Source organism: Thamnophis elegans, chromosome Z, assembly GCF_009769535.1.
Source record: "Thamnophis elegans isolate rThaEle1 chromosome Z, rThaEle1.pri, whole genome shotgun sequence".
Lineage (NCBI taxonomy): Eukaryota > Metazoa > Chordata > Lepidosauria > Squamata > Colubridae > Thamnophis > Thamnophis elegans.
The window spans coordinates 110,716,100-110,737,290 of NC_045558.1; the positions used below are offsets into that span (position 1 = coordinate 110,716,100).

Here is a 21,191-nt window from a genome sequence, read left to right on the forward strand (position 1 = left end):
ACTTCCTCTCACTGTTGCCACTGAGGGAAGTTGGGTCGGGGGCAGCGACCTCCTCCTCCTCCTCTCCTCCTCAGCCCTGCTGGGATGGCGCCTGAGGGAGGCATTGTTGTCATCGGTGGTGGCGTCAGGTCTTCCTCCCACCAGCCCCCAAGGTAGCAGCAGCCGCAGCAGCCACAGCAGCGTGACTCAGAGGTGGAGGCGCAGGAGAGGAAGAAGATGGTACAGCCCATGATACTGCCTCGATGAGCTGTTGGCAGCAGCAGCAGCAGCAGCGCCAGCTTGGAGGACTTTCCACCCAGCCTGCCTCCCCTGGCCTCCACTACCATCTACGTCTCCTCCTGCCCTCCCAGAGTGCCTCCTCCGCAGAGCCTGGCACTGCTCTCGCAGGGAGGAGGAGGCATCGGGGGTCTGGCAGATGTCTAGTTGAAGAAGAAGAACAGCTTCCAGATCACCAGCATGACCCCGGCACAGATCTCGGGCAGCCTCAGCTCCAAAAACAGCAGCACCAAAGACATGGAGAACTACGACGACCTGGACAAGTCGCACACTGAGGACTTCTCTTCCTGTGAGATACTGGATGTCTTGCTCTCCTGGGCCACCGGCTTGAGTGCAGCTCTTCTGAGGAGATGCTCAACAACTTCCACGAGGCTGACAGACCTGGTGCCATCTCTGCCAACCAGCCTCACCTGGCCTAGCAGCCTCCAGGCCTGAACAATGGCAGCGCCCAACTGCACCCCACTATACCCATGGGGGACACCCCCAGCCTCCCTCCCACACTGGGGTCCCCCTGCCCATGTCTGGAGGGTCCCCATCCAGCCCATCTTTCCAGAGGCTGCCCATCATGGGGAGCTTGGAGGGCGGCAGGCTGGGACCTGCGGGAGCGTCTTCCATGGCAGCTCTTGCCACCGTGGCTCATTTCCATGCGGGGGCCGCCTCTGCTGGGGGAGCCATGGCCGGTGCAGCGAGTGGCAGGGCCCACCAGGTGGGCAAGATCCTTACAAACCTTGCTGCTGCTAGCAACGGCATGACCATGCCCGGAGGAAACCACCCTCGGAATGTTTCTTTCTTTGCATGCTGTTCGTAAATGTGTACAGTCCAACATCTTTTCAGAAATTGAATTTTTTTTTCACATGGACAATTATATGTTGCATGTTCTCAAGTCAGCAAATCAGACAATCTCTATATCTGCACAGGCAATGGAACAACAAAGAATATTGTATACCCGCAAGCATTGTGAAATTAAACATATTAGAAACTTGTGCATTCTCTTTTCTTTCTTTTCCATTTAACCAGGCTGGGTCACAGCAATGCGTGGCCAGGTACAGCTAGTATGTGTGTGTGCGTGTGTGTGTGCGTGTGTGTGTGTGAGCACCAATCTACCAATCATGATATAACCACACAATCAATCAATCAATCCACTTACTGAAACAAAGCCAGCACTCCACACCTCCCCACTAAGATTTATAGAAAGACAGCAGCTCCAACCACCCTTTAAGCCAAAAACACCAGCCTGAAGATGGTAAGGTTGCCAAGACAATCTCAATCTTAAATAAGAAAGGACCTGAATACAACAAGACCAGCATACATACATACATACATACATACATACATACATACATACATACGTGTGTGTGTCCTAGAAGCACACCACATATGAATTGAATTTTCACCTGAAATGTAGCAGTGGTAGAAAACAAGGATGTAAATATTACAGCAGCAGTTAAAAAAAGGCTATAAATGCAAATTTGTTTCATCATGTACCACTATTAAACATATGCATGAGATACTAAAATCATACTTAGAATTTTTTTTAAAAAAAAATCTGTCTAAATGTCAACTAAACTGTCTCCATGTTTATGCTCTACACTCTTCCTTAAGCCTTTCATGTTTAGGGAAATATATGAATAGGCCCATTAAAAAAGTATGCACAACTTTTTGAACTGTTGAAATATGTGTGCACATGCACACACAGACACATATAGATAGGGATGCTACTTAAGTTTGACCAATCTTCCTAAACTCTTGTAAACAAGAGGCCACTTCATATAAGTTATGAGCTATATGTTCAAAAGGAGTCTTGGTGTTATATAACAAGTTAATCCAGGAAAATATATTGACTAATAAAAATATTCAACTAGATGAAAGAATCCTGGTCCTTTTCTAAAGAAAAAAATGTTACTCAACACAATATATTGCATGGTTATTAAATGCTAGCATAGAACTATGGCTAGAACTATGGCAAAATTTCCACCCATAGATTCCCGTGAAAAGGAATAATAACTGTTGTATATGTTGTGAGGGATGGACGCAGGAGCCATGGAATCAGAGAGTAAGATGTTTATTGCGAGATGACAGCGATTCAAAACGTCCCTGCAACTGTCAGGGTATTTATACTCGAGCCCAAAGCAACTGTCAAATGACCAGCCAATCAGAGAGCTGGTAACAGGGAACATTTGCATATATAACACTCCTTCCCCCCAGTTATTTGCATACTCAACACTCCTCTAACATTTGCATATATAACACTCCTTCCCCCCCAGTTATTTGCTTTGTGTGCAAAGAAAGTCCAAGCCTGTCGGTAACTTTGGGTTTTTTGGAGGCAGGTTGGTGTCTTCGTGCTTCAGCTTCCCGTCCAGCGCCAGGCCTCGCTTCTCCCGGTTGTTGGTCAGCAGTGGAGTCAGCGTGTAAACCTTGCAGAAGGTGGAGCTGGGAGGCAGGCAGCTTTGTAAGGCAGGTGGCCTTGGGAGGTAGGCAGCTTTGTAACGCAGGTGGAGCAGCGGAGGCTCCCGGCAGCAGCAGCTGCAGACAGTTTGTATTATGCAGATAGAAAGTCGTGAGGAGACGGATGGCAGCAACGGCTGCAGACAGGCAGGCTTCTTAGGCAACCGTATCTGTTTATTGCAACAATACCATTTGTAACAGTAGCAAACAGTAGACCAGATAGACTCTAAAGTTGTGTCTGGTAGATCTTCTCGGCAGAGAGGCAGGCAGAAGGCAGCTTCAGCCATGGTTGAGCCAACGCGATTCGTAGCTCGTCCCTGAGCAGAGGCGACGGCTCCAGCCAAGGTTAAGCATAGGTTGCCCATCCCTTTGACTGAAGGAGTCCGTGCCTGTGGATCTACTCAGGTTGGCTTGATTGGAGGCGAAACCTGAGGCAGTTGCAACTGCTGCTGCAGCTCTGACAGGTCTTCAAAGTATTTTCTGTTCGCGTTTGCTTGGTTGCGTTGCGGCTGTCTTATTGTTTAGTTTTATTCTTAGTCCAGGCTCTGCGGAATCGTGATCCCACCTTCGTCGCCAAGGTTGTATATGTGTGTGAGGGATGGACGCAGGAGCCATGGAATCAGAGAGTAAGATGTTTATTGCGAGATGACAGCGATTCAAAACGTCCCTGCAACTGTCAGGGTATTTATACTCGAGCCCAAAGCAACTGTCAAATGACCAGCCAATCAGAGAGCTGGTAACAGGGAACATTTGCATATATAACAATAACAATAATAGAAATGCAGAATCTTCAAATCACATAGTATTCAGAATGTATATCAGAAAGACCTGGATCCTGAGAGACCTGAGAAAACCATAAAGCCCACTTGGGAGCAGAAGCTCTTGGAGATGATTGTGAAATTGAAACCTGTGGGAGAAACCTGTGTTTTAAATGCCATGGAGTCATTTCAATAGGTAACATATTATTTTACCAATGCTATCTTCTATTAGATCAAATACAACTTTTTCACACTGTTATTCTGTTGTACTTCCTTTTCAAGATTTTGGGAGACAAGCAAGCATTTCATCTACTGGCAGACTTGAGGGTAAATGGTAGAAGTATTTGCTGCTACAAATTAATTCTACTTGTCACCTATAGATGTATTTTTCTTTTATTGTATTGTTTTCAGTAATGTATTATTGTTTTATCCCTGATTAATTTTACCTCTCATCAATTAGATCTCCTCAAGTATCCATTGGCATAGATGAAAATCTTTTGCTTTGCTTTACCACAGCATACTGCTTCAAAAGAAGCAAGAGTAATGTTTCTTGTGCAAAATAAGCAGTTAGTGGAAGTGAAATGTGTTTATTACATCTATCTTTGATGTTTTAAACAATAATAATATTAGATGTCTAACTTATTTCACAAAGAAATGCAGTGATTAGTTCTAACAATTAGAGAAGAAAAATGACTGTAGGGGAAACCAAATGAATACTATTATAAGAAATATCCAAATCAAATGAGTGTTGGGGCAAGACTGTTTTAAGTTTGGTTACATTTTATTAGGGATATTATTATTATTATTATTGTTGTTGTTGTTGTTGTTGTTGTTGTTGTATTTTAAAGTAGTCTACACCCTTGTAGCTACCTCACTACAGAGTCTTCTCTCTTTTATACTCCATACTGCCCACCAGTATTTCTTTCTCAGCATTTTAGTAATGGGAAGATGTCTTAAAGTAAATTAAGTTAAAAAAAACTGATGAAAAACACATAAATCACTAAGTATGTGTTGATAAAAGGAGATTAGACCTACATCAGGGACAAAGTAATTAATGATAAAAAGTTAATCTTCTCATAGGAACAGTCCAAAAGTTTCCTTAACAGAGTTCTTTTTAATTATATAGATCAAATGCTGCCTAGATTGTAACATAACTATATTTTTATAAAAAGCAATAGTCTCTTTTGCATTTCCTAACTAAAAAAAGTGGGTTTCTTGGCAAAATTATATACATGATACAATTGATACTAAAAATATTGTGAAACTGAATCTGATATTGACTAAGATAAGATTTTAACATGAAATATTCTGATTCAAAGCTAAAACTTTTTCAGGCAAAATTATCCTATTATGAATGGGAAAGGGGGAAAGCATCTTAAACTTCTGGCCATGAAAATAGGATGGGAGAATGAATGAAACTTGAAGACAGTGTTGAAATGCAGAATACTAACAATTTGTATTTAGTCTGAGAAACTGAGGATCTAAAATAATGGTATATAAAGGGGCGAAGAGTTTCCACCATGAACAGTAATAAAAAAAAATTGGCTGGAGCCATGATTAAGCATAAATGTGATAATAACTACTTTTTTCTCCCTCCATATCTAGTGAAAACCTACATCATGTTCTTATCAGAAACTGGGAATCAAACATCTGTTACAGAATTCATATTACTAGGATTTTTAAATATTACACATGGAAGGAACTTCTTCACCATCCTTTTCCTTACTATGTATATTATCTGCATTTCAGGGAATTCATTCATAATTACTGTAACTATGTTAAATCGATCTCTCCATACACCCATGTATTTTTTCCTTGGCAATCTTTCTTTCTTGGATATTTGTTATATCTCTGTGACTGTACCAAAAATGTTAGCAAGTCTTTGGGTGCAGTGTCCCATCATTTCTTTGACAGATTGTATAGCACAGCTTTATTTCCTTGTTGCCTTAATGGGCACTGAAGGATTCCTACTTGCCTTCATGGCTCTTGACCGCTATTTTGCTATATGCTGCCCTTTGGTCTACACCAGACTCATGACTAAATGCACCTGTCTCCAGCTAGCTACCATATCTTGGGTTTGTGGTTTTGTAAATTCTTCTCTCCATACAACACTCACGTTCCGTTTGTCATTCTGCCAGTCTAATAGGATTAGTCACTTTTTCTGTGACATCCCCCCATTATTGAGTATCTCATGCTCTGATATATTATTTAATAAAGTTGCTATTTTCACAGTTGGCATATTTATAGGTCTTAGCCCTTTCTTTTTAACATTGGTCTCTTATGCATTCATCCTTCATGCTATTATGAGCAACGACCACAAAGGACGGCATCACAAAGCCATTTCTACTTGTGCATCTCACATTCTAGTTGTGATTCTGTTTTATGGCTCTGCTATCTTCACATATTTCAATCCCACATCTACTCATTCATTTGAAAAATATCAGCTTGTGGGGGTTTTATATAATATTTTGACTCCCACACTCAATCCCATAATCTACAGTTTACGGAACAAGGAAGTGAAACTGGCTCTGAAGAAATTGATGTGTCTGAGATAACTGGTCCATAGTAGTTGGGATCCAATTAAATTGTCTTAAATCAGCTTTATTCAACTTATACAGTATAGGGAAGAAGATGAACAAAAGAAATCTTGTATAAAATATGTTATCAGCCAACATGTGGCACATGAGACGAGTTATGTGCAAGTCCTCTTTCTTTCTTTCTTTCTTTCTTTCTTTCTTTCTTTCTTTCTTTCTTTTCCTTCCTTTTCTTTCTTTCTTTTTTCTCTTTATTCATCTATTTTTCTGCCTTATGACATACTGCTGATAATTGTCAAAAGAAAGTTATATTTAATTAAATTTGTTCAATAGTTCCTAAATTATATGAATGAAGGAAAGCATTGTTGTTCTTGAAAAACATGATAAATCTTTCAATTGCTATTGATATTCATTCTCTTTGTTTATTCTGAATTGTAATTTAGAAACAAATAGATGATATACATTTTTTTAAAATGTCCACATTATATTGTTTGATATTACTGTCATTAATTAATTTTAGGGTATGGGCTATTTCATTTTTTTGTTTGTTCTGTTTGGGGAAAATGCATTGCAAAATCTAATAAATAGAAATATTGAATACTTGCTATTTTAATATTGTTTGTGATATTCATATCTTGAAACCGCATCATAAAATCAATTCAAAGGAAATGTATGAAGAGATGTTACAGCTAAACACTGTAACACTTTTAGGATAAAAGCTTATATTTGAAAATATAATATAGAAAGTGTCAAGTCATTTTATTTGGTTACATCATTTCCCATTGTTCATTCCTAAATGAAATGTATTAATGTTACTGAATCTCATCCTATGTCAGTTGAACATTATTATAACTGATTCCATATTTTCAAGAAATTAAACAAAATTGCTGAATATGGTTACTGAAAACATAACAATGGGATTTGTATCTATTCAATAGTTAATTGAAATAAATATCTCTACATAAATCTTTAAGTTAGTTCAAATTTTAAGAAACAAAGCATCCTTATAGAAAGAAGGTAAAAAACAACAATATTTGAGGTATCTAGAATTTCCTATTGTAACAATGTAAGTTATAACAATTTTTTATCTTGAATGTGCAGAAGGAACTCCTATGAACAATAGTTTATAAATCCAAATTAAAATTCCCAATCCAAACATCAAATCTGTAAAATAATCAATATTGCTTACCCTTCTATATTATTCCTACCATTAAAAATATATTTTTTTTAAAAAAGTGGGGTGATTCTGTTTTCAGATCCGCTGAGCAATTTATTTTGATAAATATACAAATAATTGTAGCAAAACAATATTATAGATGTTTGAGTTGTTCTATATGCTGAGCAACATACCCTTCCTTTTAGCAAGCCCTGTAAATATTTTTTTTTAATATAGAACATCAGAATAATGTTTTCATCATGTTGGAATCCTTTATCAATAATGACCAAAGATATTATACAAGGGAAAATAAGAATCAAATATTTTGATTACCTATATTAAAATTTCCATCCGATCCCATCATTTGAATTGTTATAACCAAAACATTTTGGTATACTCAGATTGCAGAATATAGTTTTGCATCATGCATTTTACACAACTGAAGTCACATTGTGTTTTATTTTTGTAGTTATAATGTTGACAGTTAATTTGGTTGTACAAGGTGCAATGACAATAAAATGAACTAAACTTGATTAACAACATGAAAGAAGTTAAGAGATAATTATTAAAATAAGAAGAGTTAAATGTAGTAAATACATAATCCATATTATATTTAGGGACTGAATATTTGTTATATCTTCAAATCATAAATAGGATACTTATTTTTTTTCGCCTCAAGATGGTCATGCTGAGGGCAGCCGCAGTGAAATGCTCTCTAATAATTTTGATGGATTTTTTATTATTTTCTACAATGCATTGTGGATTACATACACAAAAGATGAGATTCTGAACATCAAGCTGTGAACATCAGGCAACTTTCTAGGAATATTCTTCCTCCTGCCTTTACAAATGCAGTAGAAATGTTAACTGACAGAATAGGAACCATGGTTCTTGGCAGCATGACAGATTGACAAAGAAAAAGGAAGTGGAAAAGGAGGAAGGACAGTGAGCAGGAATTCTCCTCTGTAGGAAATATAAGAACTGTATGTGCAAATGTAGAAGGAAAAGATGTAAATGCAAATTTTGGCCCATTTATCTTCACATGTGCCATCTGCCATTTTAAGCATATTTAAAACATGCACAAGATATTTAAAACATGCTTTTGCTCTACATACTTCCTTAGACTTTTCATGTTAAGAGAAATACATGTATAGACCCATTAAGATAGCATACCCAACTTTTCAAACTGTTTAAGCGCATGCGCGCGCACACACACACACACACACACACACACACACACATCACTTGGGATGCTACTTAGGGTTTGACTTATCTTCCCAAAATATACTGGAGTAATATAAATCTTTAACTGGGTAAAAAGAATCCTATAAAAATATAATCCCAGCATAATCTGATACATTGATACTAAATATATAGAATTATGCATAGACTTGTGGGAAGATACCCATATACCTTGTTCCTACTTTCTTTGATCAAGTAAGAATTGCTAAGTAAGAGTTCAAGACTAAGTAAGAATTCAAGACATTGAAATTGTGATTTGTAAGGAATAATCTTTCGGTGCTGAGTGAGAAGACGAGCTTTACAAAATAACACACACACACACACACACACACACACAGAGAGAGAGAGAGAGAGAGAATTTTCAAGTGCCAAAGTATTCGGAACATGTATTGGGGAGTTCTGGATTCCCAAGAGAACTAAGAAAAACACAAAGCCTATTGGGGAGTAGATTTTAGAGATAGTTATGGGATTAAAACCTGTGGGAGAAACCCTTATTTAAAATTCCATAGAGTCATTACAATAGATGCTGGTAGTATATTATTTTACTAAGATTATATTCTATTAGATCAAGCACAACTTTCTTATGCTCTTATTCTTTCTCATGCTGTTATTATTCCTTCTCAAAAATTTTGTAAGACAACCAAGCACCTCATCAATTGGCATCCTTGAGTCTAAATGGTAAAAGTATTTCCTGCTAATTAACTCTGCTTGGCATGCATAGATGTATTTTTTTATTGTATTACTTCAAGGATGTAGTGTTTCTTTATTCCTGATTACATCTTATTAATTAGATCTCCTCAAGCATCCATTGGCATAAATGAAAGTCTTTTGTTTTGCATACTGCTTCAAAAGAAGCAAGAGTAATGTTTCTTGTGCAAAGTAAGTCTTAATGGAAGTGAAATGTGTTTATTATATCTATATCTGATGTTTTAAACAGAAAATAATATTAGATATCTAACTTATTTCACAATAAAATGAAAGAAATACAGTGCATAGTTCTAAGAATTAGGGAAGTAACATGACTTAAGAAATCAAATGAATACTATTATAAGTAATATCCAAACCTGTAAAATTAAATCTAGCTCAAGCATTAGTTGCATAAATGAAAATGAAATGAAAATCCTTTGTTAAATCCTTTGTTTGTCCATAGTATACTGCTTATAAATAAGCAAAAATAATGTTTCTTCTGCAAAGTAGGAATTTAGTCTCATTACAATTTAGTCTCAACAGAATAATATTTGATATCTAACCTATTTCACAATTAGAATGAAAGAAATGCAGTGCATTAGAGAAAAAAAATGGCTTATCAAGAAAACAAGTGAATACTATGATCAGCACTATCCAAACCAAGTGAATGTTTGGACAAATCTCTTTAATGTTTGGATTACATTTCTGTCAGGGATTTGAACTTCTTTTATGTTTACACAGCCTACAACTTGATTATGGGGTCTTCTGGTCTTGCTTTCAATGTTTTCCAGCAGCACTTTTAAAAAATAATAATGATAAAAAGTCAATAATAAAGCAAAATCTCCCACTTGTTTTTGAAACACATTTTGTGTCCATCTAAAAATAGGAAATTCACCCTGAATATCAGGAGAAACTTCTTGTCTGTAGTGATTGTTGTCAATAAGTAGACTAGACTGTCACATGACAAAGTGATTTTGTTTTCTGGTAGAGGTCTTCAGAAATTTGGTGAACTTGGAGGAGGGTTGTTGTCCAAGGCTTTGCTAATGTTTCCTTTTGCCCATCCTATTCAGGCAGATTCTTCAGGGAGGCTATAATCCTTCCTCCATTCGTCCTTGTTTGTTTTCAACTTTTTTTCTTATTTTTCTCAGCAACTTACCGCTATTAAACCAGTACATATTGCCATTTAAAAATAAATAAAAAATTGGAATCAGGAGCATATGAGACTTCCTGCTAATAGCTTACCATGCTGCTCCATTCCTTCTCCAGCTTTCTCATTTAAGGAAATCTTGTTGAGAAGGTAGAGAGGATGCCACTTAAAAGAAGGCAGAAGAAGCAAATTATGACCAGTAGTTTTAGAACTAGATATAGCACAGAAATACTATTAACTATATTTTATGACAATTTCTGATGTTGCAAATATTCTAGTTTATTCTTGTTTTTTGGTAGCCATTTTACAGGACATTTCTTATTTCATAGCTCTTGCAAATTTTAATGAAGTTGTATTTAAAACAGATTTTTGTCATCTTCTATTGAGAAAAATAATTGTGGTCATATGGTTCTTCATAGGTAATTATTCCATATGCACAAAGTTGCCTTTAGGGAGAAATGTATTGCTAAAATAACAATCATTGGGGAATGAATCAATTTCTAAAAAAAGTTATCATTCTTGTAAAATATAAGTGTAAAACATGACTCATTAAATCATTTATTTAGAAGACATTGCTATTTCAGAGTTTATAGAAAATTATGAATGTAACTTCCAATAATGGTTAGCTCTCTGCAGAAATAAAAAAAATATGTTACTACCCTGTCTTATTTTCTTTTGCCCCATGAAATATGGCCTTGGGCTTATTATAGGGGAGGGCTTATTATTTTCTGGGGCAGGTGAGAAACGAGGCACATCTTTTACCTTTCCAGCTCCATTGCATTCCTCGCCATCGTGCTCAGGGAAGTGGCTGGTAAAAAACCCCCTTCTCGCGAGTTCAATCAAACATCTTGAAATCGTGAGAAGGTTTCTTCTTTATCAGAGGCTTCCCTGAACACAATGGCAAGGAATGCAATGGAGCTGGAAAGGTAAAAAGTGTGCCTCATGGTCCAATACCGCTCACCTTGCCCCTGCCTGGTTCCCTTCCCCGCTGTCCCTTTAACCCTATGTATTAATTAAATGCTTATTCTTATTTAATATACATGAAATAGTGACTTAGTTGTTTGGGCTTTTTGTTGTTTTTTCTTTTTCTTTTTTATAGATAGACACTCTTGTAAAAGTTATCAGGACTGCAACTTACAGGAACATGATTATTCCTTTCTTTAATACCAGACTTAAGATGAGTTTCTCAAGTTACTATTACTCACAGGGGAAAAGCTGCTGCTATACATATTAACAGTGCAAACACACCTTGCATGTCTAATCAATTATACTGTATATTGCCATAATAAAACACTAGATGTAGTTTCCACTAGGGTGAAAATAAACCAATCATAAAATTAAGAGATAAATGAAGATGTTATTTGCAATATTTCATTTAATTAATATGCAGGTTTGCCATTAAATTATATTCTCCAAATCAGGATAAAAATAAGTAGCTTTCAAGGCATGATCACAAATCATAATGTGCAAAGGAAACCTGGATTAATCTTTTTGCGCCTGGAAAAAGAAGCTGGGAAAATTGGAACCTTCATAAAACAATTCATAATTTATTTAGGATTATTGTGTACTGTATGACTTTTTTTCCTTGATAATGTCTTAATTTAGGAGACCAAACAGGATTGAAAGCCACGAAGAAATACACAGAATAGTAATCAAGGCAGTGAAGTTTTGCCAAGTGAATATTAGATGCTGGAATCCTTTTGAATGACACAAACTCTTACCTTATGTGTATAGGAACAATCAGGACCAAAGGCAATTATTGGATCAAGCCTAAAAACTGTACAGCATATAGTATTTAATATCATTTTTATTCATGGTAGTCTATTTATCATGATTTCAACATGTGCTGAAAATCAAACTTTTGTCATGGAGTTTATACTCTTGGGATATATGAATATTAAACAAGGGAAGATTTTCCTCTTCCTCTTATTTCTTATTATGTATATTATTTGTTTAGTGGGAAACTCACTCATGATCATTGTAGTTGTGCTAAATCAAACACTCCACAATCCTATGTATTTCTTTCTTGGCAATCTCTCATTGTTGGATATCTGCTATATCTCTGTGACTGTGCCCAAAATGTTAACAGATCTCTGGGTGGAAACTCCGCACATTTCCTTGATGGGCTGTGCTGCACAATTATATTTTCTCATAGCATTGGTAGGCACTGAGGGATTCTTTTTAGCCTCCATGGCTCTGGACCGTTATTTTGCTATATGTTGTCCATTGGGATATACTAGATTCATGAATAAGCGTATCTGTCTTCAGCTTGCTGGGATTTCCTGGGTTTGTGGCTTTCTGAATGCTTGTCTTCATACTGTATTTACATTCCGTCTGTCCTTCTGCCGGTCAAATGGAATTAGTCACTTTTTCTGTGATATTCCTCCATTGCTAAGTATTTCCTGCTCTGACACATCAGTCAATGAACTTGCATTGCACACTTTGGGTGTTTTCATAGGGCTTAGCCCTTTCTTCTTTACGTTAGTTTCTTATGCTTTCATCCTTCATGCCATTTTGAGCAATCAAAACAAAAGACACCTTCACAAAACCATTTCTACTTGTGCATCACATCTCACCATTGTGATTCTCTTCTATGGTTCCAGCATTTTTACATATATTCGTCCTATTTCCAGCTACTCATTGGACAAAGACCAACTTGTGGGAATTCTATATAGTATTTTAACACCAACTCTCAACCCAATCATCTATAGCTTACGGAACAAGGAAGTGAAAATGTCAGTGAGGAAATTGATATGTGAGAAATATTAACTTTAAATAAAATGTCAGATTTTAGGTAATGGGAGAAGTCCTGTAGCCAGTTTCATATACATATTGTTACAAACTTTCTGCAGAAATGAATTGATGGACATTGCATAACAATAAGATTGTAGCAAAAACAATATTATAAAAGCCTTTGGTATTTTGCCTTATTTTAAATAATTTGCTAATGAGAGTTTATTTGTTGGTGTTATCTAATTATTTGTGATTTTTGCATATCTCTCAGTTTTGTTTTTAAGTCTGATTTGGGTCTTTATTTCTTTCTCCTCGGTTTGCTTTTTTTTCTTTTTTGCGGAGCGGGGGGAGATATCACTTTAACAGTTATTATATGCCCTTTCAGTATTTATTACAAGGAGAGTTAAAATGATAATATTTGTATAAAATAGACACCTTGATGGATTTTTAAAGATGTTTATTTCCTTTCTAATGTAATTTCATATTTTCCTGCTGAAATCTGCCTTCATCATTTCTTGGATGGACGTCAGAATAATAAATAAATAAACACAAATGAATTATATTATTTATTTTGACTTCCTCTCTCTATATATGTTTCCCTGAAGCCCAGGGCCTGGTCTGAGCCTCCCAAGATCTTCACCACACCCAAGGTATCATGAGATCCACCTGTGTGATTGTTTAATAAGAAAGTTGTATTAATAATAAAATCACACACACACACACAAACACACACTGTTGTAGATTTCTTTTTGTTATGTCTATTAGTGTTGACATTACAGCTGATTTTGATTATAATAAAGTCTTGCATTCTTGTAATATTAACATTCATCAAAATGCCTTATATCTTTGATATCCAAACTTTTTTTTTAAAAAAGGAATAATTAGAACACATTTTTTCAAATATTAAATAATAAATATTTTAAAATGCAGTAAAACAGATATGATGAAATTATGGAAAGAAACAACAAGAAACAAATGCTAAATATATTTTAGTTTTGAAACTTATACTATACATTACTCCCAACAATTCTAGATTACAATGATTTTTAAGATGCATGATATGGGCTTAATTGTACATTAAGAACTTGCTTCTAGGACAGCCGAAGTGTCACTGGTGTCCCTCAGAAATACCACCTTGCACCAGTCTCCCTGCATGCAAGTCTTGGGGCACAGCTCAGTTGTTCCTGCTGCCACAGTGTTCCCAAGGATCTGAACTGTGCTGTTTTCTTTCCAAAATTGTGCAGAGGTCTGGAAACTTCTGAAGCTACATGAGGCTTTCTGAAGTTTTCTGTCAGGCCCCAAACCAAGAATTATATATGACAACTCTTCCAAACTGAGTGGGAATATTTTTTTTACACCTATGGGAACAAAAATCCAAACTGGGAGAAAGACAGTGGAAATAAAATGAAGGTTGGCTGCAAGGAATGAAGGTCTCTATTTGTTTGGTTTCCAGAAACTTCAGTGACAGCAGTACTGGGGTGGTTGACAAATGGCTGAGTGAATGGCTGGATCTTTATAGCGTTCTGGGATTTCATGATTGAGATGCTCAAGGGGGCTTGCACTATGTAGCAAGCCTTGTGTCCTTTGTTATTCTAATGGTGGTGGATAAATCCTATTATGTCCTAAAGGCCATGTCCTGTCCTTAGAATTTGAGTAGGGGAATGGAAATTCTTAAACCCATCAGTTCCAGCCTTTTATGGGAACTGTGGTTGGAGGCATTTTGTTTATGAATAGATTGGCCCATTCTTCCTGAATGGATATAAAATCTGCATTCAGCCTCTTCAACTTTCTTAGTTTGAAGCTGTTTTCCTATGGCAGGATGACTGGGGCTGCTTTCTGCCTTTGTTAAGATTTTTTCTTCATTTCTCCTTTGGGGAAATATAATAAAATGCTTGAATGCTTGAGTGTCATCTGACAGTTCCTTGGGAGTGTTTGTCAGTGGGGGCAGTTGCACCATTCCCCAAGGTTCACATGGCTTGAAGAAAAATATGGTGCAGCTCAGTGGTGGGATTCAAATAGTTTAACAACTGGTTCTCTGCCCTAATGATTTCTTCCAACAACCAGTTCACTAAACTGCTTGTGAAGTGGTGTGAACTGGCTGAATCCCACCACTGGTGCAGCTGATGTAGAACTGTGGGGAAATGGCAACTAGTCCACAATGCTGAAGGCCTTGGGCCTCTACTTTGGGCCCAACCTCAATACTTCTACCAAGTACCACTGTATAGAGGAAACCTAGACCAAGGGAAGATAACATGTGTGGGAAGCTGTACAATATCTCTTGGTTGTGGCAACAATGCTAAGGCTAACTTAGAAACCTGAGCTGATTATTGAAGGCCCACAGGCCTCAACTTCAAGACCAAGCCTGGTGCTACTGCCAAGTATCACACTGCAGAGCTGGGATCTGCTCCTTACTATCACTGTTCCCTCTAAGGTGTGCGGCTGCGCGGCCGCGCACATGGCAAGAAAACCCCGCGCAGCAGTTTCTAACTGCCGTGCAGAGATTTCTTTCAAAGCAAACGTGGGGAAGTCCTTTGCAGGCGGCTGGAACTGGCCGCCCGCAAAGGACCTCCCCAGAGGAATCTCATGTCCTGCAGCCCAAACTTTCTCCTCCCAGCAACTTGGCGTGTTAGATACAGTTGTGGCGGGGGAAGAATGGGCTGGGTGGGCTGGCTGGCTGGGGAGGGGGGAGCCCTTCAAAGCCCTGCTGCCACGTCTTCCCAGCAAGACTTCCTTTCGGCTCGCGGTTTCCCTTGCCTGTCTTAACCAAAGCTTGGTGCCCCGCCTCTGCTTTCGCTCTCCCTCCCTCAGCTGTGCAGCAGCAGCAGCAGCAGCTCTCAGCCTACGGCGGCAGCATCACGCAAGCTGTGGAAGGAGGGGGAGGAGGAGGGAACCAAAGAGAGGCTTTTACCGGGCGTGCGCCCCACAGCCTGACCGTCCTTGCGCCTCAAGCCGTGTTTCTTCCTGCAAAGCCCTTCGGGCATCAGGCGGAACTCTCGGGTTGCCCGAAGGGCTTTGCAGGAAGAAACGTGGCTTGAGGCGCAAGGACGGTCCTGGCTGTGGGGCGCACGCCCGGTAAAAGCCTCTCTTTGGTTCCCTCCTCCTCCTCCTCCTCCTTCCACAGCCTGCGTGACGCTGCCGCCGTAGGCTGAGAGCTGCCGCTGCTGCACAGCTGAGGGAGGGAGAGCGAAAGCAGAGGCAGCCTCAAATTTAATTTAAATTCTTTAAAAGAATTTTTGGATTTCTCCTCACCAAACCTTTAAGACTGAAAGTTTTTCCTAACATGAACTTGAGCTAATATACTTAATATGAGAAAGGTGCAGCAATTAACACTGCTTTTTAAAAAGAACAATATTTCTCAATTGTTTATCTGTATGAAGTCTGTCTATCTTAAGTTCCTACTATACAAAAGGTATTACCTTCTAAGGCAACCTGTATACAATACATTAGTGGCCAATGTTACATTGCTCCTAATGACAAAATTAGAGCTGTGTTAAGCCTATGAAAAAAGACCCCCAAATCCCAAATGAATAAAATCATTATTAAGACCCAATGAAAAAATTACAAAAATTATGCATAAACTTTCATGTTCCCCAAATTTCCAATCCAAAACTTAACCCAGATTCTTCAGACATAGATTTGTAATTCAGAGTCAGACTCGATTATTAGAATGAATGCATTAATCAGGGGTGAATAATGTTGGTGAAATCTCATCTAACCTTCCATAATAATAACATACAAACACAAATAGCTGACAGCCACATCTCTGAAACACTATTAAATCTGAACTAAATGTTTATCTAGAACTCAAATAAATAGCTGCTTTTTGGTTTTATTTTTTTTAAATATTTATCAGTCTCTCTTTTATTCCATACTTCTGGTTGAAAGACTATTCTATGTCATGCTAAACAAATGCATATTCTAGTGGCGGTGGGGGCTCGTTGGCATCTTCAGCAGCAGCCCTGCCCCCTGTGAAAAAAACCGAAGATGGAGCAGATCCACGCAGATGACGTTGCTGCAACATGACTGGAGGAGGAATTCTGGGAGTTGAAGTCAGCAAGGCTTAAAGCTGTCAGGTTTGAAGACCCCTGGGTTTTTTTTCCTAAAGGGTTAGGGATGCAAAGGGTCTTGTAACTTGACAGCTTTAAGACTTGCATTTTTCAATGCCAGAGTTTCTGAGCCAACATTTTGGTTGCTAAGCAGGACCGTTGTTAAGTGATACTGATATTATATAACACTTTTAATTAAGCGGGTACCTTGAATAAACATAACTTTGAGTTTCAAATAACACTGATTTCGTTGTTGTCTTAGGTGACATCTGTGAAAAAAATTCAGGTGCTCAGGCATGGAAATATGCCGCTCAAACACTATACTTTTCTGCTCACACTGAAAAAAATTTAGAGGGAACATTGCTTACTATACTCTGCTATGCCCTTGTAATTACGATGCCTGTCAAAGCAAACTGACTGGGAGGCTGTGCTGATTGGCTAAGACACACTAACCTCCAGGCAGGAGATTGCTGCATTCCTATTGGTTACCCCATCTGACAGCTACTATATAAAGAGTTGTCAGCCAGAAAATTGTTGTTGTCGGTTTCTAGAGTTGCCTTACTGTGAGCTGTTCTGTTGCTCAATAAATGGTTGTTGTTCCACAACCTGGTTTGCCTCAGTTTCTACCCGCCTGGTTCCCCCTACAGAACATACTCTTTCACAATTTCTGAGGAGTAGAGCTTGTTCATTTGGGGCTCCCCATAACCTCTCATACACTCTGAGGCATTTCAATTCGCCACTTATGACCTACATGATTGCTTAATCCTTGCAACTGAGGTAGCTGGGATTGTGGTCAATCAGTGAGGCAGTCATGTGAATGTGACTTATATAATGACATGTCTAAAATTACAAGATTCCATTGTGACTGTAGGTTGAGGATGCTGCCAGTCAAATCTGTCAAAGGAATTCTTTCCCTGTAGTTAAAAATAAGATAAAAGCAAACTTAGTTTCTGATGTGTGTGTGTGTGTGTGTGTGTGTGTGTGTGTGTTTTGCATTTGTGCTGATAAATAATAGATACATTTGTAGATTTTCATGGTTGTAGGTAAGCTGGTCTTGTTGTATTCAGGTCTTTTCCCATGTAAGATTGAAATTGTCTTGGTAATGTTTCGGCGAGGTCTCACTCGCCATCTTCAGGCTGGTGTTTTCAGCTAAAAGCATGGTTGGAGCTGTTGTCTTTCTATAAATCTTGGTGAGGGTGTGTGGAGTGCTGGCATTGTTTCAGTAAGTGGATTGATGGCTGTGTAGTTATATCATGATTGGTAGATTGGTGTTGATTGGTGCTGGCTGTGTGTCCGTTGTTGTTTTGTGTTGTAACAAACACAACACTGGGCTTGTTTGTTGACCAGGGCTGTTTTCCAGATGTCTGGTAGGCGGGAGGTATCATCATGTTTATTCATGTTGTGGGGGTGTTTCTCTATTTCAATAGCTTCTATAATTATTCTCTTGTTGAAGTGTTCAGTTTTGGAGATTAATTTGGTTCCTTCAAAATTAATTTCATGTCCTGTAGCTTTAAGGTGCTGGAAAAGGGAAGGAAGTTTTTCTTTTTTTTTTCTTACTACGTTCTTGTGTTCTGCGATCGTGCATTTATTCTCCTGTTCAAAAATCTTACTCAGAATACAACAAGACCAGCTACACCAGTGAAAATCTGCAAAAACATATATACATATGTTTTGAAACACATATACACACACAGACACACACTTTTTTCTATAGAACCAGAACTATTCATTAAACTAGGAGATGATGAAATATAGGATGACTAATGAAGTCTAGATTACGAGGGTTCCCTTAGTGAACATTTGAACTTATGCAATAAGCTCCCCCTAGCATTTGTGAATAAGGCCTGAAACCACGAATCTTGCAGCACCACAGCAGTTGTTCACCCTTACGGATGACTGTAGAGGCTCTGCAATATTCCTTTTATACATTGCCGACCAAAATAGAGCTTCTGAGGGGCAGATTCATCCAGCTGTCCAGAGGTCTCCCCTGACTGAAATAGAGCAGTCCCCGAGAAGCTCTGTTTGGACATCCAGAGGCCTCCCCCCAGCCTATTGCAGGCCAAAATGGAGCCTCTTTGGGGGGGAGGGAATCTGGCTCCCAAGTCTGCATTTTGGCCAAGCATCAGAAATCTGGATTCGCCATTCAGAAGCTCTATTTCAGCCAGCAACCAAGATGTAGCTTGCTAGATCTTCACAAGGTAAGTGACCTGGCATGGCATATATAATTCTAGAATGATGTACAGAACAGGTTTTTCATAAATGAATACTTGCATAACTTACTGGCAAGAAAACAGAGTCAGAAAAGGATAAGTTTCACAAATATATAAATTGAGTGGATTCATACATAAAATACTCATTTTCATAGTCCCAAAAGAAAGATTTAATTCACTTTAATTCCCATTACTTTAACTAAGGCCTCTTTAACATCTTTGTTCCTGAGGCTGTAGATGATAGGGTTCAACATAGGAGAGACTAAAGAATAGAAGACAGCAGCTTTCTTTTCTTGATCTGGAGAGAGGTCAGACTGGGGTTGCAAGTATGTGAAGCTGATGGTGCTGTAGAACAACACAACAATGATGAGATGTGTGGCACAAGTAGAGAAAGCCCGTTGTCGCCCCTCAGTTGAATTCATATTGAAGATCAATCTGGAGGTAGGAGAGCATTATAAAGCCAAGAGGCAGCATGAGGACAATTACACTCAGAGCAAAGATGAAGATCTTTATCATATAGGTGTCCAGGCAAGCTAGTTGAAGCACAGCTGGTGCTTCACAAAAGAAATGGTTGATTTCATATGGTCCACAGAAGGGAAAATTTACCGTGCATACTGTTAGTGCTGCAGCATTGAAAAAACCTCCAAACCAGCATATCCCAGCCATCTGTATGCACATTGGCATTCTCATGATGATGGGATATCGCAGTGGCCAGCTTATGGCCACATAACGATCATATGCCATAAGAGCTAAGATGAAACATTCTGTCATTCCACAGCAGAGGGTTAAGTTCATTTGGACCATGCATCTGTTGTAAGAGATCATCTTAGTTTCAGAAGCCATGTGGGTGAGCATTTGAAGGGTAGTGATCAGTGTGAAGAATATATCCAGCAAGATAAGTTACCAATGAAAAAATACATTACTGTGTGGATACGGGAGTTGATCCTGATCAAGAAGATGATCAGGCTGTTTCCAACCACAGTGATAAGAGACATAGTGAAAAATATCATAAAAAGGAATGGCCAAAATATGGGATGACTGGTAAAGCCTAGAAGAATGAACCCATTCACTGCAGTCTCATTCTGAGTCCACATTTCACCCACCAAATTTCACCTATATGAACAAAAAATGATTTTTTTTTCTTCAATATTTTAGCTGAGAAAGAAATATTATTTTCATTGTTCTGTTCATTCTCTAGTTTCATTTTGGTATGTAAACAGAGAACTAAAACTAATAAGAAACTTTAATACAAGCACTGAGTTTAATATTTATGAATCATATGGCTGAATAAATAATCTCATACAAATTTTGTACATTTTTCAAAAAAAATTCAGTGTGCCAGTGAGAAAACTATTTACCAATCATGCTTGACAGAATTTAAATCTCATTCTTTACAGATTTGACTTCTCAATAAATAGAAGAGTTTCTTTTTTTTTCATTTTTGGCAAATGTATTTCTGGCTTACTTTCTGTATAAATACATGCATTTTTCTATGATTTTATATCATTAAAGGAATGTTAAGTGTTATACAATAGGTAGCATCTTCTCATTGGCAATCAATAAAAAACAAAATATAGCTAAGCAATTTAAAAGTTTTATAGATCAACTACCTGATGGAGGATATGTGAAAGATATTTAGTAGAAGTTTCAGATTATCAATCTAATTTTTCAAGATAAGAAAAAGTTGTGTAGGTCATAGATCTAATGCTGCTGCTAGTCATTACTGCAGTTATAATTACAATATAAGTATTGGAATAAACATTCTAATAACTTAGATAACTCTGTAATTTAACCTTTATGTTTTTTCCACAGAATCTTGAAAGTATAATGAATAAACACACACACACACAAACACACCGTACATACACACACACATACATACATGAATAATTTTTTAGTGCTTACAACTTACAATTGAAAATAAAATGATTAATTTGGAAAATCCTTGTGATCTTTA

At 37.8% G+C, this 21,191-nt stretch overlaps 2 protein-coding genes and 1 pseudogene across 2 annotated transcripts; 2 read left to right on the top strand and 1 right to left on the bottom strand.

Moving 5' to 3' along the window:
• Nucleotides 1-4,999: 4,999 nt before the first annotated feature.
• LOC116521419 (olfactory receptor 5V1-like) lies at nucleotides 5,000-6,034 on the top strand. The gene has a single exon (XM_032236093.1). The coding sequence runs from the start codon at nucleotides 5,000-5,002 to the stop codon at nucleotides 6,032-6,034; it is 1,035 nt and encodes a 344-aa protein (XP_032091984.1).
• A 6,041-nt stretch (nucleotides 6,035-12,075) lies between these two features.
• Nucleotides 12,076-13,014, top strand: LOC116521420 (olfactory receptor 5V1-like). Its single transcript, XM_032236094.1, has one exon. The coding sequence runs from the start codon at nucleotides 12,076-12,078 to the stop codon at nucleotides 13,012-13,014; it is 939 nt and encodes a 312-aa protein (XP_032091985.1).
• Nucleotides 13,015-19,404: 6,390 nt separating this feature from the next.
• LOC116521421 lies at nucleotides 19,405-19,996 on the bottom strand (annotated as a pseudogene).
• Nucleotides 19,997-21,191: the final 1,195 nt, after the last annotated feature.